This window comes from Pelodiscus sinensis, chromosome 4 (genome assembly GCF_052426305.1).
Source record: "Pelodiscus sinensis isolate ZL-2025 chromosome 4, ASM5242630v1, whole genome shotgun sequence".
NCBI lineage: Eukaryota > Metazoa > Chordata > Testudines > Trionychidae > Pelodiscus > Pelodiscus sinensis.
In genome coordinates, this window is record NC_143055.1 from 60,244,046 (window position 1) to 60,267,429 (window position 23,384).

The 23,384-nt window shown below is 42.4% G+C and overlaps 2 protein-coding genes across 7 annotated transcripts in view; one reads left to right on the forward strand and one right to left on the reverse strand.

The window, feature by feature from the left end:
- Nucleotides 1–1,364, reverse strand: part of PRIMPOL (primase and DNA directed polymerase) — a 53,035-nt gene extending 51,671 nt beyond the window's left edge. For 2 of the 4 annotated variants that reach the window (XM_075930293.2, XM_075930294.2), the window contains exon 1: nt 1,224–1,351. The gene's annotated coding sequence lies outside the window, so the exon portion shown is untranslated. Of the gene's footprint in view, nt 1–1,223 lie in introns of all 4 variants that reach the window. The other 2 variants (XM_075930292.2, XM_089777898.1) reach the window with 2 other exon arrangements.
- Nucleotides 1,280–22,488, forward strand: CASP3 (caspase 3). Of its 3 annotated transcripts, none has more exons than XM_075930299.2 (7): nt 1,280–1,412; nt 13,896–13,984; nt 15,685–15,809; nt 16,385–16,513; nt 18,583–18,758; nt 19,215–19,332; nt 20,911–22,488. In XM_075930299.2, the coding sequence occupies exons 2-7, from the start codon at nt 13,911–13,913 to the stop codon at nt 21,135–21,137; spliced, it is 849 nt and encodes a 282-aa protein (XP_075786414.1). In that variant the 5' UTR covers nt 1,280–1,412; nt 13,896–13,910; the 3' UTR covers nt 21,138–22,488. The 3 variants fall into 3 exon arrangements, with proteins under 3 accessions (XP_075786414.1, XP_075786413.1, XP_025043220.1); XM_075930298.2 differs by having other exon boundaries at nt 1,291–1,416; XM_025187435.3 differs by lacking the exon at nt 1,280–1,412 and adding an exon at nt 5,697–5,724.
- The last annotated feature ends 896 nt before the right edge of the window (nt 22,489–23,384 follow it).

Sequence of the window (23,384 nt, forward strand, 5' to 3'; positions counted from 1 at the left end):
GCGGAAAATCATGCCAGTCTAGACGTAGCCCAGATTTAGGTACCTTCTGTTTGCTATATACCCAGACCACTGTTCCCTCTAAGCCACTGGTGGGCAACCTCCAGCACAGATGTGATAAATTGAGGTTATATGGGTAGCCTACAAGACATTTTGTTTACCACCGTTCATGCAGAGGATTGCTAGATTCCGCTAGCTTCCATTCACAGTGTTTTTTCCTACCGGTATTACTAATGTGACACAGGAAGTGAGGTGTGTGCTCATTTCACTCAACATTGACGGTAAAAACAGTGTGGTCCATCTGCATTCAAAGTGCTGCTGTGATTCAAACGGTACCTGCTGCAAATTCTAGGTATGCAAGCGGAGTTGGCAAAACTACCCTAACCCAGGAGACAGTGTTTGTAACAACCTTATGGCCCAGTAAGATGAAGGAGGGCTACACACACGATGCATTCACTAGCCTAGGTGAGTCTGTCTCCATTGCTGTGCTAAGCCGTGCACTCAGGTGGCCACACAGGAGAAATTCAAATATCACCCAGCTAATTAGCAGAGTGCTGACAGCTGACAGCATGTGCTTCTTCTGGTGGTACTCATCTGCACATGCCTCTGTATAGATAACAAAAAGTTTATTCTGTAGACAAGTGGGAAAAGTGAAGGGAACATTGCCTCTGACCTAAATCCTAGTTTCATAAGAGCAAAAACAGATGTAGTCCACTGTAAGTGTGGTTTCCAGGGAACAGGGTACTACTGAGGCCATCAGAGCACCAACTAAAATAAATTTTCTGAGCTGCTATTAAGCTGTGCGTGTTTCCCTTAGGTAAACTGACAAGGAATTAATGTAACGTCAAAGACAGGTTTGATACTCCTGGAGAGCCTTCAGAGGACGGGGGTGAAATATTTCACTAAAGCCAGTCTCCTCCTCTGGCAGCGCAGCAATTCAACTTTGAAAATAAAAAGCTGCAGAGCCTACCCTGCAGCGTGGAGAGCACAGCTGGCGGGAGGCGGCACAGGGCTTCCCTTTCTCTACCCCCCTCCCCGCAACCCCAACAGCCCGCGCTCTGCGCGGGGTCACTTCCGCGGCTCCGGTCTGGCCACTTGTCTCCCCCTTTCGTAGCCCCACCCCGGCTCTGATTTCGGCGCCTATTTCCCTGCCCACCCGCACAAGGGCGCCCGCCTCGCCCTGCGACCAGCCCCCGCTCCCCCTTCACAGCGCGAGCCCGACTCACCTGGGGGTGCGGGGAGAGACGCTCGCCAGCTCAGCGCGCCCTGGCCGCCCTTTGAAACAGCCGCCGCCCCGCGCCCCCTCCCCCAGCTGGGCGGGGCCGGGGCGGAGCTGAGCGCGCAGTTGAGTCCAACCGACACCCGCCCGCAACGCGCGTGCGTCTGGCTCCGAGGGGAAGCGGCAGCCGGCGGAGGCAGGTCGGTGGCCGTGTGGGGCGCGGGGCGGCGGGCAGCGATCGAGCGGGGGGGTCCCAGTGCCGGGGGCGGGCGCGTTGCCGGAGCCTGGCTGCTCGCATGGCGGCGCGGCCCCGCTTGGCCCGGGCAGTTCCTGCCCCGCCGCCTTGGGGCGAACAAAGAGCCGGGGCGGCGCCGCTCCCCAGGGCGGGCTCGGAGCGAGCCCGGGACTCCGCGGCCCGCTCAGAACAGGGGCCTCGGCTCGTCCTCGCCGCCTCGCCCCCGTGCGTGGGAGCAATAGACAATCCGGGGTCACTGCCCCGAGGCATCTCCCCCCCCCCCCTCCTCGCGCGCGCCTTTCCCCAGCCCCCCGCCCCCCCCCCCCCGCCGCGGAAATGCGGCCGCTTCTGGGGTGCGAAGTGTCCTGTGCCTGTGCAGAGCGAGAGGATGCGCTAACGGGGTGCGCTTGGGCCAGTCACCTCCCGCGAAAAAATTAGTCAGTTATTTCTGTGCGAGGCACTAGCCCGGGAGCTCCTTTCAGTTTAGCTTATTTCATGTGGGCTGGTTCTGAAATAATTCCAGGAAATTTCCAAATGTAGACAAGCCCGGACCCATACTGCATTACAGTGTCAAAGATGAGAGTAAGGAACAGTAAAAGTTAATATATGGATGTAATAGGAATTAAAGAATATAATGTTTATAATATAATGCAAGAGGCTTTCCTTTTCCTCTTATCTGCAACTAGAGTCACAGGCTGTGTCTAGACTGGCAAGTTTTTCCAGCAACTTGCCAGCTGTCTACACTGGCCACTTGAATTTCCGCAAGAACACTGACGATCTCATATAAGAAAACAGTGCTTCTTGCGGAAATACTATGCTGCTCCTGTTTGGGCAAAAGTCCTTTTGTGCAAAAGGGCCAGTGTAGACAGCTGAGATTAGTTTTGCACAGAAAAGCCCTGATTGTGAAAATGGCGATTGGGGCTTTTTTGCGCAAAAGCACGTCTAGATTGGCACGGACGCTTTTCCGCAAAAAGTGCTTTAGCAGAAAAGCGTCCGTGCCAATCTAGACGCTCTTTTCCACAAATGCTTTTAATGGAAAACTTTTCCGTTAAAAGCATTTGCGGAAAATCATGCCAGTCTAGACGTAGCCACAGTGTTTCTCAACCTTTTTTTATAAAATACCCCCCTTTAAAAATATATATAAGTACCCCCAGTACCTACAGTTTTCAGAGACACACGCTTTTTTTCTACAATTGTAACATATTTGTTTAAACAACTTAATCGTAGCCAGGCGGGTGATTAAATTTTTGATTGTAAAAAGTACAAAAATAATAAAATGCTGTAAAACTTAAAACAAAAATTCATTTTTCTCCAAATTTCAGTTGTGTTGATGTACCCCCCAGACTTCTCTCCCACTGAAGGTACTCATACTGGTTGAGAAACACTGGACTAGTCCAACCGTTTTCAGTTTTCTAGTGTTCGTTTCTGTCTTTCCTATTCCTTCACAGTGCTGTAGGAAAATGTTGAAATCTAAGTGACTAATTGAATTGACTTTAAGGTTTTGTTTGGAAATAGTAATGATAAATTAAACTAAAGGTCTAATATTTCTGGTGTTTTACTGTCCACATATAGCAGTGGTTTTCAAACTTTTTGGCTTGTGGCCCACTTAGGTCAATGCAAACCTTTCCATGGATCACCAATTGCTAATGGAAACTCGTTAATTACACACAAGTCATTTTGCTAGTGCTGAAGCTAGGGAGAATTGTTTAATTTAACCAGTAAGAAAGGAAATATTAATTTAAATTATTAAACAGATTAAGCACTTGAACTTTATCATGGTAGTTTACCAAACGTCATTTTAAATAAAGTTAAATATTAATTTATGTCCAACACAAAAGGTTCCCATGTTTACTTTATGGCAGGGGTAGGAAACCTTTTTTGTATTGATTGTCACCGGCCCACAGAAAAATCAGTTGGGGACCACACAAGTGAGTAGAAAAAAAAACCCTCAAAAAATCCCCCAACCCTCACTGATGTGGCCCCCAACTGAGATACTTCATTCCTCTGGTGCTCCAGCCCCATTGGGGAAGGGGGAGGGCCAGGGAGGACTGAATGTTCAGTGCTTCCCAGAGACCAGATTTGCTCTTTTGAGGTTCCAGAGTTAGTGGATTTTGTGGACCCTCCCCCCAGGCTCTGGGGTTGGGCCAAAAAATGAGGGGTTCAGTGTATGGGACAGCTGCCAGTGAGAGGAATTGGGGGTGTAGGATCTGGGTGGGAGGTGAGGTGCAGGAGGTGGTGAGGGTTTGAGGTCTGGATGGTAGGTAGTGTGCAGGAGCAGGCTTGGGAATAGGGTGTCTAGCCAGGGGTTGGGAGCAAGTGCAAGGGAAGATGCATTGTGTGGCCTACAGAAGTTAAAATTAGATTAATGAACTAATCCAGGGGTGGCCAACCCGTGGTTCTTCAAAGGAAAAATTACTGTTCCTGCACACGCAGCTCTTAAAGAGGCAGCATTTTTGTTTGGTTGGTTTGTGGGTTTTTTGTTTTTTGTTGGTTTTTTTGCTCAACTTTCCGGCCGACGGAAGCTTGGGTCACACATGGCTGGTAAAGAGGCAGCTTTTTTTGTTTGTTTGTTTGTTTGTTTTGCTCAGCAACTTCTTTCCCTTTGCTCTTTCCATTGTATCCACCACTGTTTTGGCTCTTTGTCTGTAATGGGGTTGGCCACCCTGAACTAATCAATTACTCAATTGGATTTCCATCAACTATTCGATTAGTTGATAAGGGCACCTCTGCCATTGAACTGTAGCAAGAATCCTGCCTTTTGTTACAGTTCAAAAGTGAAAACCCCACAGAGCTCTTGTATGTTTCAAAAGTAGAAGCCCCACAGGGAGCCTGGAGCCAACAAGCTCCTCTCCCCTCTCTCTACTAACATATAGTAATACTAAATTACAGTGTAGGACAGAAAACTGGCTGCAGCATTTACCCACTTTTTTTTTTTAGAATCTTTAATGAAAAACGGTACCTCAACTCATTTTTCCAGAGCAGGAAGGTGGGGCATTGGAGGTTTAGGAAAGCCTATCTTGATACACACAAGTAGCCATGTATCCCTCCTTGAAATTAGAGTCAGTCTGTTTAGGTAGGTCTGCCCACATGTAACAGAGTGTGGAATTAGCACTTTAAAAGGAAAAGGTTAGTATTTGCTCGGTCACTGACATAGTACAAATAATAATAATGTGCTTCAGAGGAGTAGCCAAGTTAGTCCATAACAGGAAAAACTTAAACAACAAAGTCTAGTAGCACTTTAAAGACTAACAAAACATGTAGATGGTATCATGAGCTTTCGTGGGCACAACCCACTTCTTCAGGTGACCAGAGTGTTGCCCCCAAATCCCGCTTTGCCTCCTGCATTTATAATAGTGTTAAATATTTTTAAACGTGTTTTTAATTTATAAGAATGGTTGAAGTCAGAGGCTTGGTGTGTGGAAGGAGTCACCAGTACAAAAGTTTGAGAACCACTCTTTCTCCTACTAGGAAGAGTGAGAATGATATTTCTGCCAGACTGCTGTCACTGGACTCTGCCTTGTGATCCAATAGGTATCTGAGAAATTTGAACTACTCCTCACTCTAAGAGCCTCTACCAGATGCTCAGATACTATGGTAATAAGCAGGGCATGACAAACGGTGGCGAAACCTACTCGCCAGGCAAGACCTGCATTGCACATGCGCGTGCTGCTGGTGAATGGAGGCGGCCGGCTGAAATTTACTCGCTATGGGCGAGTAGATTCAGTGATTTGTCGAGCCCTGATAATAAGTATAGTATAAGACTCTATGTAGTAGATAAGAGGTTATCTACTATTCTAATCAGCCTCCAGGCTTGATTTTATTATAGCTGCTTCTCAAGTTGCAGTATGAAATTGACATAATTCTTGATAGTTTTACTACAGCCCAATGGATTAGAGTAGCATCAAGGAAATTGACTGATTGTATTAACTTCACTTTTGTGACTGGTAAAATTATTAACTTAGAGTCCAACTGTATAAACTCCATTAACTTCAGTAAGCCTTTGAATAGGCACATGGAGACACATAACTCTACTTATCAATCACTATATATCAACATAAATTGCCACCAGTAGAGCCCAGTGCTTGGAAGAGAGTGTTTAAGAGTGCTCTTGGATTCCTTGCTGATGCTAAACTCTCACATAGTAATATTCATCAGTGACTTTTTACCATCTCTGGTTGGATAGGAAACTGCCTCATCCTGACCAACAATAAGTTCTACACAGTTCTACAGGTCTTTATCACATCCTCAGGCAAAGTGGAACTCTACCTTAAAGGTAAAGCACTTCTGTGCAGGAGATAAGGGGTAGTCAATTATTTTTTGTCACGGTCCAGATTTCTTGGTCAAGGTATAGTCAAGATCTAGACTCCAGTGAAAATAACAGTAATGATATAACATGTAAATAAAATATTTGGGGTTCATTAAAAATGTCTGGCTCACAGTCCACTTGTTTACTGTTCATGCTCTCTAAAATAGCCTAATACTCAAATATTTCCACCTTAATATTGTAATCTGAATAGGTAGTTTAAAATAGTTCTGAGAAATTAATATAATATAGCCACTGTATTAAATGTTCTGTGCTCCCTAAACAGTAGCAGCGTGCGCGCACACACACATCTCATCTATAAGTATGTAATACAAACTACATTTAGATTAATTCACTAATCACATAGTTGAATTTGATTAGTCGATAAGGACATCTCCACCTTTGAACTATAGCTAGAGCCTTGCTGGGTTTTTTGAAGCTTTTCCTTAATGATTCATGAGAGATTCTTCAAAAATTCTGCTTTAGGGTTTGGGAGATCAGGCAAGATATTTATTTCTGGGTAATGAAATGCATGATCAGCAATGTTCCCTCTGATCTTTTCCATCCATGTGCAGATTTATACCATTTATGTATGGAATACGTTTTTTTATGAGCACCAAGGCATTGAAACAAAAACCTAGCTGTGGGCACTCCGTAATCATCTCGGCAGCATTTAAATCTCCAGAGTGGCTGCATAAGTGTCCAGCTTACAGGGAACACTGATGATCAATATTGACTGTCAAGGCCCAATGTCATTTATTGTTGTCTTTCCATGTGTAGAAGACTGGGTGAGACTCTCATTAGAACTTTTCATGCTACTCCATAATTGTCTGGACATGGTGTTGCAAATCCCTTTCATTTTCACTTCTTGTCCACCAATAATGGACAAGACATGGACATAGCTGCCTTGATTATTTTAAATAGAAAGGCGGGGTAAAATATTTAAATAAAAATATTTTCCAGTAGTAATTGAAGCATCGTCTTTCAACAGTATTCTGGTGGCAGCTCTTTTAAGTTATGTAACCATTTTACAGTATATTTGTACATATTGTAATGTTATTTTTTTCAGTTTTAAATTGTCCTTGATATTCATGGATTCTAAGCTAAGAAATGGCTTGTGAGACATTTTTCTGATTGTGTATTTAGAGTGGCTTGTAGTCTCTTGTTAAGTGAGCAGCTCACCTAGCCAATAGTAATCACAAATCAAGGTTTCAATAGCATTATGATTACAACCTGTAATGTTCATTCCAGTATTTCATTCATGAATGTATTCTACTTGATCACTTAGTTGAATATTTCCAGGTTTTACATTATAAACATGTAAAGTCGGAATTTGTAAACTTGGAGAAAATCGCTAATGATGGGGGAAAAAAAGATACTGAGACATTTTGTTTTGCTATGAGGACTGCTTCATAACATAGCTGGTATATATTGAATATGTGTTGTCTCGTCCATTATGGTTTGTCTATTTCAGGGTTAACAAAAGACCATTTAGTTATTTGCTTTCTCAAGTCAAAGAAGTGTTAATATTATTTATATTCTGATTCTCCCTTACTTTCTCTTAACATATGTTTCATAGTTGACATGTAGTGCTAAAAAACCTCTCAGTGATTGCACTACTTTAAAACATTAATGTCCTACAATGAAGTATTGTCTGACTGAGTGTAATTTCAGTAAGTCCAGATGATGTTAGGGATTGGATTTGCAGTTGTTATAAGTCTTTTGACTGCAGTCAATAAATTATTTTAGTAGTTTGTCATTGTCCTAGCAAAAGGAATAACTTAGAACATCTGTGTCATTTAAAAAGTATCTTCTTTGAATAATATTTTATGCAGGGAGACTGTTATTGCAGTAATATGTTGTAATTTGCTAGCAATTTTGGGACCTGTTTTAACTGATTCTTTTTGCTCCTTTCGCATTAGTAAGCTCTAGGGAAAGTATCTTTTTTTGTATCTTTTATCTCTTTTGTGGCTGCTTATCCACTTGAGTACTGATTTTTTTAAAAAATAAAACAAATCAAACAATCCTAAATGATAAAGAAAATAGCCCAGAAACGAAGGAAAAAGGATCTGTATTTTGCCAGTAATCACATCAGCTTTTTAAAAATGCTTCCTTTTTATATATCTGATATTTATGACTCAGGAAAAAAATGTCAAAGAGCAGAATAACAGTTATGATTAATTCTAAACATGGTTGCTCAAACGTACTTTTTTGTCCCCTGTTGCATGAGATCACCCTCCCAAGATAAATGTGCATTTTCCGTGAAAGAAAATGACATCATTGCATTAGCTAAGATGAGGTAATTCTTAGTAATCTAAGTCAGCGAGAACCTGCATTGACCTCCCAAGAGTTTTGCTACTACTTAGTATTGGCATCAGTGCTATGGAAAAGAGAAAAATTATTGCTGACTGTGAGTGCACAGCAACAAAACAGATGTCTGCTGATGGGTCTCTGTTGTGTTTTTTTTTTTTTTTTTTAAACAAGTGTAGATAATTTGTTTTATTAAGAGACTCAAATATTCCATAAACATTATAGGTAAACTACCGGTCTCATTTTGAAAATGATGTAAGTGAATCGTAGTTACTTAATGTTCAAATAGAAAAAGTAAATAAAACATTCAACACATAACTCAGCTTAACTTTTTTTTCCTGGCACTGCACCATCCCAAAGTTGCACAGGCCATCTCCACTCAGCATAGAATGCATCAAATGGGAAATTTGAGCTACCACTGGAACACTGCTGAGCCATGGAATGGCCCCAATGGGATCAGTCTTTGGTCAAAATCAAATGGTATTTTTGTATTTTGTAACATAGTTTTGCGAAGTGTTTTCATATTTTTAACAGTATTATTAAAAGCGCTGAGTCATGTTATAATTCAGAAGTCCCATTTACTTGTGTCCCTATTGACAAGTCAAATGGGCTTTAGTGGTAACTGGGATGTTTCTAAATTATGTTTTTGTGGCTTTGGAGGAGAGCAAACATATCTGACTTCAGTCACCATGAAGTTGTGGGTAAGAATGAATTAATTTAAGATAATTTATTTGCTGGAGGCCCCACATTTTCTTCCTATCTGGAGCAGTCATTGTTACTCTGTTAATTATATTACACTAGCAGACTTACCCAGAGTTGCACAGGTCCTTCAGGGCAGAGCCTTGGGAATGTGTGCGAGGTTGTATGATAGGGATGTCAATGTATAGTTAACTACATGCTTAACCAATAAGCCTGGGCACTCTTCTCTTCCGTGCACTCTTCTCTTCTACATGCACTCTTCTCTTCCGTGTCCCACCCCCCCACCCTTGCTACCTCCGTATCTGGCAGCAAGAGGGGACAGGCAGGAGCCTGGTGCCTGTGGGGAGCCAGTTTTTAAGTGGATACGCATACCTGAGGATATAAAACGGACTTCCACAGATTTGCAGGGTTCTATATACAAAATTTGAATCCACAGCTTCAAAATTGAGCTGTGGATATCTGCATCCACATATCTGGATACCCATGGATATAAAGGGGCTGCTGTAACCTCACACTAGTTTATGTTGGAAGAAGGGTGTTCTGAAATAATCACATCTACACCGTGTTTTGTATTTAGAAATAGCACTATTTTGAAATAGTGCCATAATGTGATTATGCAAATGAGGCATGGGATATTTAAATCCCGGCTTCATTTGCAATTTCAAATGTCTTCATTTGCATCCCTCTCGAAAGAGGGTACAAGTGTAGACATACCCTTACAGAGCTACCCATATGATAATTATCGACAGTATGGCTGCAAAAGGATCAAACTTACGTTGCCAGCTCTACACTGAACTGAAGTAGAGAATGCTGGTTTTCTTCATCTTTTCTAATCAGCAGCACGTGCAACTTAATATCTTTGGCTATTTAAAATTTTATATATTTCCATCTACTATATATTTTGAAGAGTTTGTTTGTGGATTGGTTTGTGCAAAATAGTCATACTTCCCAATTACCTACAGATACCAAATTTTGCAAGTACAATCCTACCACTTAAATTAGCAGAATGAACTCCTTTTTACACTGGATTAGTCAGGGTGAAAGATTTAAACCAGTGTTTCTCAGTGGTCTGCAGAACTACTCTGAGAGAGCTGCTACCAGGCCACTCCAATTTATTTACTTACCTGCTCCGCAGTCACGGAGACTCACGGCTCCCATTGGCTACAGTTTGCCATTTGCAGCCAAGGAAAGCTTCAGGAAGTAATGTGACCTGGGCCATTGTTTCCCACAGCTCCCCTTGGCTGCAAATGGTGAACTGTAGTCAATGGGAGCTGCGAAGCTCCATGGCTGCGGAGAGCAGGTAAGTAAACAAACCTGAGTGGCCTGGTAGAAGCTTTCTCAGAGAGGATCTGCATACCACTTTGAGAAACACTGGTTTGAATAAATTTGTTTTTCATCAGAAAATAGTCATGACTATTATGATTAGAGTTCATAAAGTATTTGCTAACAATTAAAACCAAGTCACCTATTCAACTGTCATTTTAGTGCAAAGAAAATGTTGACTGTTACAAATCACAAAATAATTCAGATTAGTTATGGAAACAATAATGGAAGCTTTACGAGTTTGAGTCAAATTGAGTGTGAGTGAGAAAGAGAGACACCCTTTTCCTCTGGGTCAACAGAGTGACATCAGCATGTCACCCTGCATCCAACCTGACTCCTCCCTCCCCTTTTTCTATTGCTCAGCTGCCATGCTTCAGCCCTCCTCCTCCTCCTCCTCTGGTGGCTGAGGGGAGAGCTCAGGGCCTGGCGAGACCTGGAAGTGGCCCTATTCCCCCTCCCAAAGCAGCCCCTTTCCTCCCAGCAGCCAGGGGAGAGCTGGGCACGGCCTTGGAGCCCTCCCCGCCCCCAGTAGTCAGGAGAAAGCTGGACGTGACCTAGCTCCAGCACCCCTCCACAAGAGCCTGGGAGGGAAAGATCCGGGGCAACCTCAGACCATCCTTGGTGGGGGCAGAGGTTTGGCCTGACCCCTCCTGGGAGCCGGGCCTGCCTCATACCAGCCCGAGTGGCCAGAGGGGGAGAGAGCCACGCCAGCCATAACCAAGCCCAACCCCTTTGGCAACCGGAGGGAGAGAACCTTGGCCTGGCCCAACCTGCCAGCAGCTGCAATGGGGGAGAGCCAGGGTTGGCTTGGCCTCAGGGGGCCTAGTGGCCGAGGGAGAGGGCCAGGGCTGCCTGTCCCCAGATAAGGTGGTTGGCGAGTATAGTGAGCAGGGGGCACAGCCCCCTATTTTTAAATAAAAAGAATAATGTTTGAAGTTAAAATCCTACAAATTTAAAACTGTTCTTTTACTTCCCTTTTGCAACCAAATTAACAAAAATTCTATTACATATATTTAATTTTTTGAATTTTCCTATCATTGTAATCTATGCAAAATGACTTTGCCCCGTCAATGCCAGGCCTCACCTGCTAGTTTTACCATATTTTTCAGAAGGTGATGTAACCATCTTTGCAGTGGACAGATACAGAATAATCAGCCCATTGAAGAAGTTTCTTTCAAACTCATTTCATTTCATGCCTGGCTTAGTCTGTGAAGCATGAGAGTTTATATTTATAGCTTTCCCTTTTTTGTCCTCTCTTTGTGACAATAAATGTTCCTGCCCTCTGTATAATGGGATGTGAAAGGTAAACCAGGAAGCATCACCTTAAACTGGTAATGCTTACCGGTTCTGGTTAACTGGTTATCAGTGGGTGCTGGAGCAGCTCCCCACCTGCCACAGGCAGGGGGCTGCTCCAGACCTGCAGGGACCCTCCGTGTATAGGGGCTGCTCTCATGTTGCTCTAATCCACAGGGGGCCTGGGTGCCCTGTAGGCAGGGGCTTCTCCAGCGTCCAGAATAGACTTTGTTCGCAGCGAACCCAGGCACCCCGTAGGCAGGAGCTGCTCTGGCAGGGGCTCAGAGCCGCTGCTTCAGCTGGGTGGGAGCTGTCCCCAGCCTGGGATCCCTCTTAGTCAATTAACTGGTTAAACGTTAGGTCCCACTTAATCAGTTAACTGGTTAAACACAGCTCAGGGTGGAAGATGTGAACTGGTCTGTGAGGGGAGCCAGTTTAAAAACCAGCTCCCAACGTAGACCATCTGCCTGCCACCCCGCGATGTTACCTCTGATACAGAAGTAGAGGCATGGGGTGCTAGTAGCCCCTTTCCACAGCAGGTCTGAGTACCCCACGGTCAGGGACTGCTGCTGTGGTGAGCTCGGACACCCCCATAAACAGGGGCTGCTCCGACGGACCAGCCTCTGTCCATGCAGACCCAGGCTCGCTGCAGACAGAGGCTGCTTCACAGCAGTCTCCCGTGCCCCGCCGCTCCTGCGCTCTAGGAGGGAGTAAGGGGTGGGGGTAGGCGGGTCCACAGAGCCAGCACATGTGGGGATCCTGTTTGAAAGCTGGCCCCTCTCACTTTTCACACTGCTGCCTCTCATTAGCCACCCCGCACTGCTGTCTCTGTATCAGCCTGGGTTTATCTGTTAATCCTGTAGACTACATGCACTTTCTTTCCCCCTCCCCCTGCCCGCCCTTGCTGCCTCTCTATCAGAGGTGGCAGGGCAGGGTGCAGATGGATCTGGTTATTGTGGGGAGCATGCTTGAAGTCAGCTCCTCACAAACACCGGCTCCTGCTCCCCCTCCCCCTCCCTGCTGTCTCTGATACAGAGGCAACAAGTTGGGGAGAGAGTAAGTATAGTCTACAGGATTAACTGATAAACCCAGGCTGATACAGAGGCAACAGTGTGGGGTGGTAGGGTGCTCCCCGGGAGTGGGCCCAATAGCACACTGGCTGCCGGTCCCACCTCTGAGGACTGTCAAATAGTTGTTTAAGCACTGAAATTTGATGGCGTTACATGACTCTTCAATTACATGCTGTCAAACACCCCAAATATATTTATTTGGTTTTAAACTTGCTGCCATTCAGTTCTCATTTTCATCATCAATTCCTTTTCCTGTGTTATGATTGAAAGCAAGATATGTTTTCTATGCTGTTTTGTTATTTAATCTTTTTTTTTTTTTAATTATTTGTTACGTAGCATCTAGAATGCTCATTAGGATGAGAACCTCTTGTTCCAGGTGCTGAACACAATCTGTAGGAAAATGTTCTCTCAGAGGCTTTCAATTTAAGATCTATCCTATGGAAGAAGTCGTCTCAGATCATTTTTATTGACAGTCTCTGGTCCTCTTCTGTTTCTCTTGTGGGGTGGTGGTTTGTTTGTTTGTTTGTTTTTTGTTTTAGATGAGGGTATCAGAACCGAACACTGTATTTAAAGTAAAATCGTGCCATGCATTTATGTAGCAACATTATAATTTTCAGAAATATTATTTATCCATTTCTTTCTACATCCCTTTATTTTGATCGCTTATTTGAGTTGATGTTTTGAGTGAGTATAATCAATACAGGCAGTCCCCGGGTTACGTACAAGATAGGAACTGTAGGTTTGTTCTTAAGTTGAATTTGTGTGTAAGTCGGAACTGGCGTCCAGATTCAGCCGCTGCTGAAACTGACCAGTGGCTGACTACAGGAAGCCCGAGGCAGAGTTGCTCTGCCCTGGGCTTCCTGTAGTCAGCCGCTGGTCAGTTTCAGCAGCAACTGACTTGGGGACGCCTGGGGCAGAGCAGCTGGGGTGCTGCCAGATTGGTCCAGTAGCACCGAGGAGCGGCGCTGTGGGACCAACCCGGCAGCACCCCAGCTGCTCTACCCCAGGCGTTGTCGTCAAGAAAAGCCTGGTCTGCTGTGTGTGTGGGGGGGGGGGAACGCACTAGCGGCGTGCCCCGCCACACCCCCCCAGCAGACCAGGGAGACGCAGAACTTTTCTCGCTCTGGAGGACGCGGGCGGTGGGACCACGGCACATCTGGGCATCCCGCCGCTCCAGTCCTCCGGGGTGTGAGAAGCCCCGTTTGTAACTTCGGATCCGACATATGTTGGATCCACGTAACTCGGAGACTGCCTGTATAGAATCCAGATACCTTTTACCCAAATTCTGTCTTTTGAATTTGTAAACACTGAATTTTGTCTGTCTTGCTATCCTGTTGCCTAATTTTGTCTGAATATCTTCGCAATAGCATAACAGGAAACAGTTATTGTTAAATTGTGAATAAAAGGAATGTGTGTCTTACATTTCTATTTTCTTATGTTTTCAAGTTAATAAGAACAATAATGGCGAATATGAAAGATGGACTGCAGTTGGGTCAAGATGAGGCAGACACAAAATCTCTCTTTGGTTCCCAAGGGTGAGTGTGGTTTTTATAGTTTTCTTTAAGTTTTTTATTTAATGTCCTGAGAAGTAGCTCTCTAATAAAATTGTATGTAGAAACTTTGAATAACACAAAAAATAAATATCCCAAATGTTAGTTCCTCAATATTGAAAAGCCAGTAAATAACTCTTTTGAAAAATCAAATTCATACCCAATGTATCTTGTCTACTGCAAAACTGAAACTGTGTGTGCGCGCGCACAAGGAACTGAAGAAAAAAACACAAACCATGGAGTCACTACACCCCTAAGAACTAACAAATAGTTTCTGTTAGTGTTCCAGTTAACATTTGTTTGGATTTGGCAGCCTTACAAGTTTTGAAATCAGGTTCTGCACATGCAAATATGGTTAAAGTGCAATAGCACTAAGATGTACAGCAATGAAGGTGAGGCTACCGTAATTGAAATGTTTAGTAGATGAGGACAATGAGTAAGGGATTTTCAGTAAGCATAAAATTCTCTGTTTGAAGCTGTATAGGCTTGGTGATTTGACAGTTTTATCCAGAAGACGTGTAACAGTTTCACCATTGAGAATAACTTTGCACAGGACTCAAACCAGTTCTTTTTTGTGAACTCTTTTGTGTAGTTTGTAAAGCATACAGACAATAAAAGTTCTACATTAGTGTTTGCGTGGGATGGTTTGAATTTTGTACATCCACTGGCCATTAATAAAAATTACTTTAAGGTCTCTATCTGATACATATATACCACACAGAACTGCGAGCTAGTATACATATGTACCTATTGTTTTTTAAAAAGGTTGTGTATTATTTGAAAAATAGAATGTTATATAATCATGTAAGCTCCAATCTTGCAACAGCTTACACATGAGCGAACTGCAAGAATGTGATTTCAGTAAACTGGATCAGAGCAATGAACTGTATTGTAATTAATATATACATGGGAACAGAATTAAGGTTGCACATGAAGTTTTAATTTTCATTTCCTAACTCTTGAGCACTTACCTATGTAATCTTAGAATTCTGTTAATAGAGGTTTTTTTACATATACATTAATTTTAAGTTTAAACTCATAACACCAATTTTGTCATCAGATACACACACAACTATTATTTATTCATGTAAGTAGAAGTTGTGTGTGTGTGTGTGTGTGTGTCTGAGGATGAAAGGATACAATCTGAAGGATACAATTTTTTTGTTGGCTGTGCTTTTTGGTATGGCCATCTGTTTTTTTAATTTAGATATTTATATCCCCCTTTGTTCAATTTAGGCACACTTCTGTCTAAATATTTTTACCTAAGATTGTTGCAGATTGCATAGTGGATTATTACACATGAGAGATTAAAAGTAGATTTTTTTTTTCATTTGTGTGGCTGCATGTGTGACAGGACAGTATGCAATCAGTTTCACACTTTAGCACCTAGCTATGCTGGGCAATTGTGCAAGTTGTTTTGTGTGTATGACTCCAGAACCCATAAGGAGCCTAAGTGACTTAAAAATCAAGCAGTTGATTTGGTCTCATAGATGTACTTACAATATTTAATGAGCAAGTAGTGAAAATTATCATCACTTTCACTATTTGCAGAAGACTCTCTCCATATTTCTTATTAAAAATTAGAAAAAAGGCTACTTATAAATCAATTTTGGAAGTTTCCTTTTGTTAAGAATGGTGGTTGTTTTTTGTAAACTCATCTGTTATACTGTCTGGTTTCCATACAGAAAGAGCCTACCAGTTAGCAAATCCATGGACTCTGGAATACAGTCAGATGAGAGTTACAAAATGGATTATCCAGAAATTGGAATATGTATAATAATAAATAATAAGAACTTCCATCCAGCCACTGGTAACTGTTCATACTTCTGTTTTATTTTTCAAGCTCTTCTTAATTGAAAGAAACTGGTAAAATTTAATTTTCTTCAATCGTAAGTATGCAACCAGATGACAGATTTTTTTAATGTAAAAATGTTGTAGTTTAATTGTGTGTAAATTCTCATATTACCTATTTCTCATATTGTGTGTAAATTCTCATATTACCTAATTCTCATATTACCTAAATATCTGTTTGGAGGGAAGAGAATTGCAAATACAGGAAATTCTACTTATCAAGCTGCTCTTAATAGCCAGTATCTCACCTTTGCAGTTTTCGAGATATTAATGTGGTTGCTTAGTCCCAGAGACTTTGCAAAAAAAAATCTATTTAGAATAAAATACCATTTTTCTTTGAAAAATCCTTTGTTTCATTTGTGGTAAATACATAGAGTCAAATCCTGTTGTAAATCTGGAGTATTTGCTTCAATGGAGTTGGTCTAGAGTAGACTTATTCTGTAGTAACTAAACAGAATTTGGCTCTGACGTCACACATCAGGAATACTGTGGTTTTTTACATTGTTAAAATGATTCTTCTTTTCATATCCAAAGGAATGGCATTCCGGTCAGGTACTGATGCAGATGCTGCACATATCAGAGATACTTTTATGACTTTGGGATATAAAGTCAACCTTAACAATGATCGTACATGTAAGCAAATGGTGGACATCTTGCAAAATGGTAAGTGGTATCAGTGGTCTATATTAAGATAGATATATAATCTTTTTCTAAAATTATAAATGTCAAAATTTTAAGTAAAAGAATAAGCGTTCAGTACTTCTTAAAGTGGAACATTGTAGATGCACTGAAGCATGTGCATAGCTATACATAATCAATAAACTACTTAAAGTGAATCATGTGCTTTGCTGGATTGTTCCATATGGCTCAGTACCATGCATGATCAAACCCAAGAACCCCAATATCGCAAGAGTTGTGATTTGTACTTTTTTTCTGGGGGAGCTGAGAAGCCTGTTGGGGCTGGCAGCAGGCTGGAGCAGAAATGACTTCCCATGTCTGGCAAAATCCCTCACCCACAACTGGTCAGTTCCTGAGGGTGCCGGATCAGAGAGATCCAGTGTGCAGTACTAATGACTTTCGGAACTGCTCCTCTAAACAATGCATGAGATTTTAAAGGGACAGATCCTCAGAACCTGTCTTGGCTGTTGGGAGTATAAGGAGCAGCCAGGCAAGCAACACCCGTAGAAATTAGGTGTCCAGAATAGGGATGTAAAATTTTGATTAATCGGCTAATCGAATAGTCAATACAATTTGCATTGACTAATCAATTAATTGATAAGGATGCTTCCACCTTTGAAGTGTACCAACAGCCCTGCGGCTGTTGCCACATTTCAAAGGTGAAAGTGCTGTGGGGAGCACGGGACCAGTGGGGTACTCAAGCAGTCCTCCTCTGGCCCTATGCTCCCAGCAGTGTTTCAAAGCAGCAGCACCGCATAAAGCCCGGGGTCCACCACAGAAATCCCGGGGAGTCTCCGGCTAGTCCTGAGCTCTGTGCAGCACTACCGCTTTAAAACGCCATGAGGAACACGGCGTCAGGCTGCACGCGGCGTTTTAAAGCAGCAGTTCCATGTGGCGCCCAAGGTCAGCTGGGACTCTCCAGCAGACCTTGGGCTGAATGTGGAATTTCAAAGCGGTAGTGCCACGTGGAGCCTGGGGTCTGGTTCCACACTCCACGAGGCACTGCAACTTTGATGCACCCCCTCATTTCTTCCCCCCTCCCCCTGCTGTCTCTTATAAAGGCAGCAATGGGAGGGAAAATGACTAGTTGACTAGAGTGTCGACTGTTTGATAAGCATTTGCTTATTGTATAATAGACTAGTCAGCCACATCCCTAGTCCACAGCAGCCAACAAAGTAGTCTACTTCTAATGTTTGCTCTGGTCAGTTTCTCATTGTCACATGAGAAACTGACCAGGTGAGGCACAATGGCTGACCTGCATGTTTGTGTGTGCCACTCTCACTGTGTGTATACACAAAGGTCTTCATGACTCTCATCTGGCATCTTTCATGAGTACAGTAAAACCTGTGCTATCTGGCACTTAACTCGCCGGAAAACTTTAGAAACCGGCAAATTTCCGAGCTGGGAAAAAACTTGTTAAAAGCAAAAAAAAAAAAAAAAAAAAAAAAAAAAGGAAAAGTAACTGGTGCTTTAAGCCAAGCCGCTCCTCAGATGCTCTCTCCTCCCCGCTTCTGCCAGATGTGCATGGAGCACATACCTGGGGAAGTGGCGAACAGCTGCTCTGGCCTCCTGATGCCAGGCCGCAGCCCGGCACCGCCACAGCTTGTGGGCTTCCGGCACCCCCGCCCCATGCCTCCTGGCCTTCTCCCCAGCAGGTCAACCCCCTGCAGCTCCTGGCAGCCCAGCCTCCCCGCACCTCTGCCCCCTGGCTTCCGCCCCCCCCCCCCATTAGGCCACATCCTGCCCCCCCAGCAGGCTATATCCCGGCCCCTGCTCCGCTCCCCCCTCCCCGTAGGCCCCGCACAGCTCTCCCCCCCCCCCCCCCGCATACTTGGAATTTTTAGAAAACTGGCATGACCTAATCCCCAGGTATGCTGGATAACACTGTACTACGTTCACACTCTCTCTCACATGCACACAGTTTCATTTTGGTTATTATGAAGTGATGGCTGAACCCAATATTGCCAAACAAGATCCTTGTTAACATAATAAACAAAACTTTTCTGTAATATGGGAAGTTTCAAAAACCAATTATTTCTCTTATTTTTTTCAAGTTGCTAAAGATGATCACAGCAATCAAAGCAGTTTTGTGTGTGTGTTGTTAAGCCATGGTGAAGATGGATTAATCTATGGTACAGATGGTCCTCTTGAATTGAAAATATTAACAGGCTTGTTCAGAGGAGACAGGTGCAAGAGTCTGGCAGGAAAACCAAAACTCTTCTTCTTTCAGGTAAAGCACATCTGAGCCGGTACGTACTTGAATAATGCAATTTTTCCATTAGATACCGAAGCAAAGCTCAAAATTGTATGCTGCATATATTGATTTCAAAGGAACTATTTCCAGAGTAAGATACTGTTCTTCTTGAGTAAAGGTGGCACTTTCTAGCTTTATGTAAGTAGGCAGATGAACATCAGTCAGAATTTCAATAGGCTCTTAGATGCAAAACCAAAATTTGGAATTAATAAACCCATAATGTAGTGAAACTAAATTGATGCATTCAGCTACCTTAACTCCAGTTGTCATATTTGGCATTTAAACATCCGTAAAAAAGTGAAGTATTAGGAATCTTTATTTTCATAGTTCATTTAATTGTTCTTCACAAAGTTTGAAATAACTGAATACCACGGTGGTGTTTATTGCTAACCTTTACTGTTTGTTTAATTTGTTTCCCCTCCCTTCTCTCAGGCTTGTAGAGGGACAGAATTAGATTCTGGCATTGAGACAGACAGTAGATCAGAGGAAAGCACATGTCAGAAAATACCTGTAGAAGCCGACTTCCTCTACGCATATTCTACTGCCCCAGGTAAGAGCAGCTCATGAAAAAATTCTTCATTGCTAAAATCCATAGATATTTGTTTGTATTAATATTATATTTGATTTGAAGAAGGTTGAATACATTATTTTATTCTTTTATAAAGCAATTCCCATTGCCTTTCATTTTTCACTTTCTTGTGCTTATGTACAAAGTGAGGTAGAGCTTGAAATGCTCATTCCTACAACAAATTGAATGTTAAGGTTTTCTTTTTCACTGTCAAATCCTCCAAATTCAAACATTAATTTGCGTAGTACTGTGTGCCCACTTAAATGGGTCTATGCAAATAAATTGTGGTGAGAAACAATGAGTATATTACTATTTGAGATGCCATCAGGAATACCTGACAGTTAAGTTTCTTCTCGGGTATCGATTCTATCCTCATTTGTGGTACAGTAATTCCTCATTTAACACTATAGATATGTTTCAGAAAATGATCATGTTACGTGAAAACGTGTTATGCGGGGTCAATTTTCCCATTGAAAATAATGGAAAAGGTGGGGGTTGCGTTTCAAGTGGTGGTGTCTGTTGGGACCCGGACATAAGGTTGGGGGAGGAAGGGGACTGGGTTACAGCAGGAAGGGGAGGTGTTTGGCTCTGGGAAAGCGAAAGAGAGGAGAGCGGAGGGGAGGAGGATTGGGTTGGGAGTATACTCCTGTGACAGGTCTGCCGGGACTGCACTGCATTCGGCGAGGGGGTTTACTGGGGAATGGCGCAGCGAGTGGCAAACCCTCCGCCGCTTTGCAGGGAGATGGGGGAAGCCCTGCACAGCCACCGGCGACGGGCCGGCTGGGGAAACCCAGCCTCTGGCCTGCAGGTGGGGGAGAAGGAGAGGGGACAAGGCGTCCGGCGAGGGGGAGTCAACAGGGAATGGCACGGTGAGCGGCGAATCCTCCGCTGCTTTGCAGGGAGGTGGGGGAAGTCCCTCACAGCAGCCGGCAACAGGCCGGCTGGGGAAATCGTGTTATTCCGGGGACAGTTGTGTAATTCAAAAAACGTTCCCTATAAAAAAATCGTGCAATCATGAAAACGTGTTAAGCGGGCACATGTTAAATGAGGCATTGCTGTACCTGCACAGCCTAGAAATAGTGATTGTGAAGAGGGTCTCCAAATTCTTCACATTGTCCATATGAGACTTAGTACTGTAACTCATCTGAAGCCATTTACAATTTCAGTGGCAGGGTATAGATTATTTGCAGAAATAAAGAATTAAATAGAAACTGCTGCATTTACATCATTGGGTGGTGAAAGAGGGATGTCCCAGCTTTGACTCTTCCTTTACGTAGGGTTTGTCTGAACTTGTAAAGGAAGTCAGGGCTTCGCAATCTGAACTAACCCTTTGTGCTGGAATTTGGGGTCACAGTGGTCATGTCTGTTGATGTTATATTGTGATTATTTAAGTAACAAGCTAGAGTTATTTATTTTTAAACTTTTATTTGATTATTTAACTCTTGATAGAAAATTACTCCTGAAAACAAACTATTTTTTCCTGACTGCTAGTCACATTTTGCAGAACATACATTGGACCAATTAAGTGTATTTTATTTAATAGTTTTTTTTCTTCTGTAGGTTATTACTCTTGGCGAAACTCATCAGAAGGCTCCTGGTTTATTCAGTCACTATGTTTAATGCTGAAACAGCATGCAAAGAAACTTGAGCTTATGCAGATATTAACACGTGTAAATCGCAAGGTTGCAGAGTATAGTTCGTATTCAAACCATCCAGATTTTCATGCAAAGAAGCAGATTCCATGTATTGTGTCCATGCTCACCAAAGAACTGTACTTCCCTCACTAAAGCATTTCACCTTGTAACTTATATTTCTCCCACTAAATAATTTCACATATTTGTATTTGTAATGTATGCACAAACTGAGAGAATACAAAGCTAGCACTGAATACCACTTACAAATCTGAATTAGTGTTCACTACTCTACGTAGGTTATATAGATGAGACTTTAAGACTCTACTCAGAGTTAAACTTGTCTGTTAGAAGAGTAGAACTTGATGTTGCTCTCCGGAAACTCAGATTCAGGTATGGACAAACTTGAAAGTAATGCTCTGACCTTGAAAAACAGATGGAAGAGACTGGTTGAATTGCTTATTTGTTCTAGTATGACATTATATTTCATTCTGGCTGAAGGAAGAAAAAGGAAAAATCAGTGTATTCTAAATAGTTTCTCTTTTCATCTTTGATATAATTAGGGAGCAGATTCAGAATATGGCATATACCAGCACCATGTTGTTTTTGGCAATATTAGGCTCACTCCAAATGAGTGAGTTTTAAAAGTACCACAGAGAAATGTGCAAACAATAGAATCAGGTTATTTATACAATGATGTAGCTTATTCAGAGTTACAATAATTTTTCTCTTACATTCTGGCTTTTATAACTTTTTATCAAACATGAAAATGTATAAGAGATTTATCTTGTTAGTGCTTTCTACCCACTTAAAAACACAATTGATTTTTTTTCTCCAATTGATTTTTGGAATTGAAGAACTAAGGGATCTATCTTGCAAAATGCTCTTTGCATTCTATGTTCAACTCCCTGGGATATGAGGGTCCGCAATGTCTTGCAAGTACTTTGGTCTCAATCCTGCAAGGCAGCAAATGGAACTGCATTTCTGAGTGTTAAATTTTTCTTTTTCTGATACATTTGATAAGTATTTTAAGTTTTTCTTTGCATTATGTACCATATTTGATCAGTCCCGTAAAGTAGTTTTGTAGTTCTAGAGAAAAGTTAGTGGTTATTGTTTAGTATCAAATTAGATAATTAACTTTAAAGGTTTGGTAAAACAGGTATAGAGAGTAAAATATGACACTGTAAATTAATTCTCTTGATTTTGCATATTGTGACAGTAAACTACACACAGCTTCATTAAAAAAAGTGAACCAGATTTTTTGTTATATATTTAATCGTACATTAAATTTTTTACTTTTGATTCTGACTGTGACAATCTGTACATTTTGATTAATGAAAAAGAAAACTCAGAATTGTCATGGCAGCATTGAGCACTTGCAGATATGACTTTTTAAACTTTTAAAAAAATAAGTAGCATACCTTATGGTAGCAACTTGACCATGTCATTTCAATAAGGAGTCTTTGGATCTTTTTTAATTACTAAATTAAATATTTCCTAAGTTAAATACAGTGCTTTTCTGTCTTTCTTCTACCATTCATTTTAAATTCTAGAAATCATCTGGTTCTAACTTTTTAATTTGTTTAACTGCTTTTTACCCACATGTGTTACGGAGCATTTTTTTTCTTTCCCCTCTTCACACCAAAAATTGAGAGGTAAATTATTTAAAATACTATTAATTGAAACCCAATTCTCAGCATTTGGCATTGATTGATTATTGGAATAACGGAGTTATTAGTGCAACTAATTTTCTCTGGAATTTTGTCCTCGGATTTGCATGTAACATACTTTTAATTGAATTGGTATTTTGAAGATATATTTAAGGGCAGAATTTGGCCCTATAGTTGTATATGTTCTATGTCTTTAAAATCATTTTGTAATTTTTGAGTAAGATATTGACTTCATCTAAGTACAGGCAGTCCCCGGGTTACGTACAAGATAGGGACTGTAGGTTTGTTCTTAAGTTTAATCTGTATGTAAGTCGGAACTGGCATCCAGATTCAGCCGCTGCTGAAACTGACCGCCAGTTCTGACTTACATACAGAATCAACTTAAGAACCCCAGGCGTCCCCAAGTCAGCTGCTGCTGAAACTGATCAGCAGCTGATTCCAGGGAGCCCGGGGCAGAGCAACTCTGCCTCGGGCTTCCTGTAGTCAGCGCTGGTCAGTTTCAGCAGAAGCTGACTTGGGGACGCCTGGGGCAGAGCAGCTGGGGTGCTGCTGGGTTGCTCCAGTAGCGCCGCTCCTCGGTGCTACTGGACCAACCCAGCAGCACCCCATCTGCTCTGCCCCAGGCATCCTGATTCAGCCGCTGCTGAAACTGACCAGCAGCGGCTGAATCAGGACCTGGGGCAGAGCAGCTGGGGTGCTGCCGGGTTGGTCCAGTAGTGCCCAGAGCGGTGCT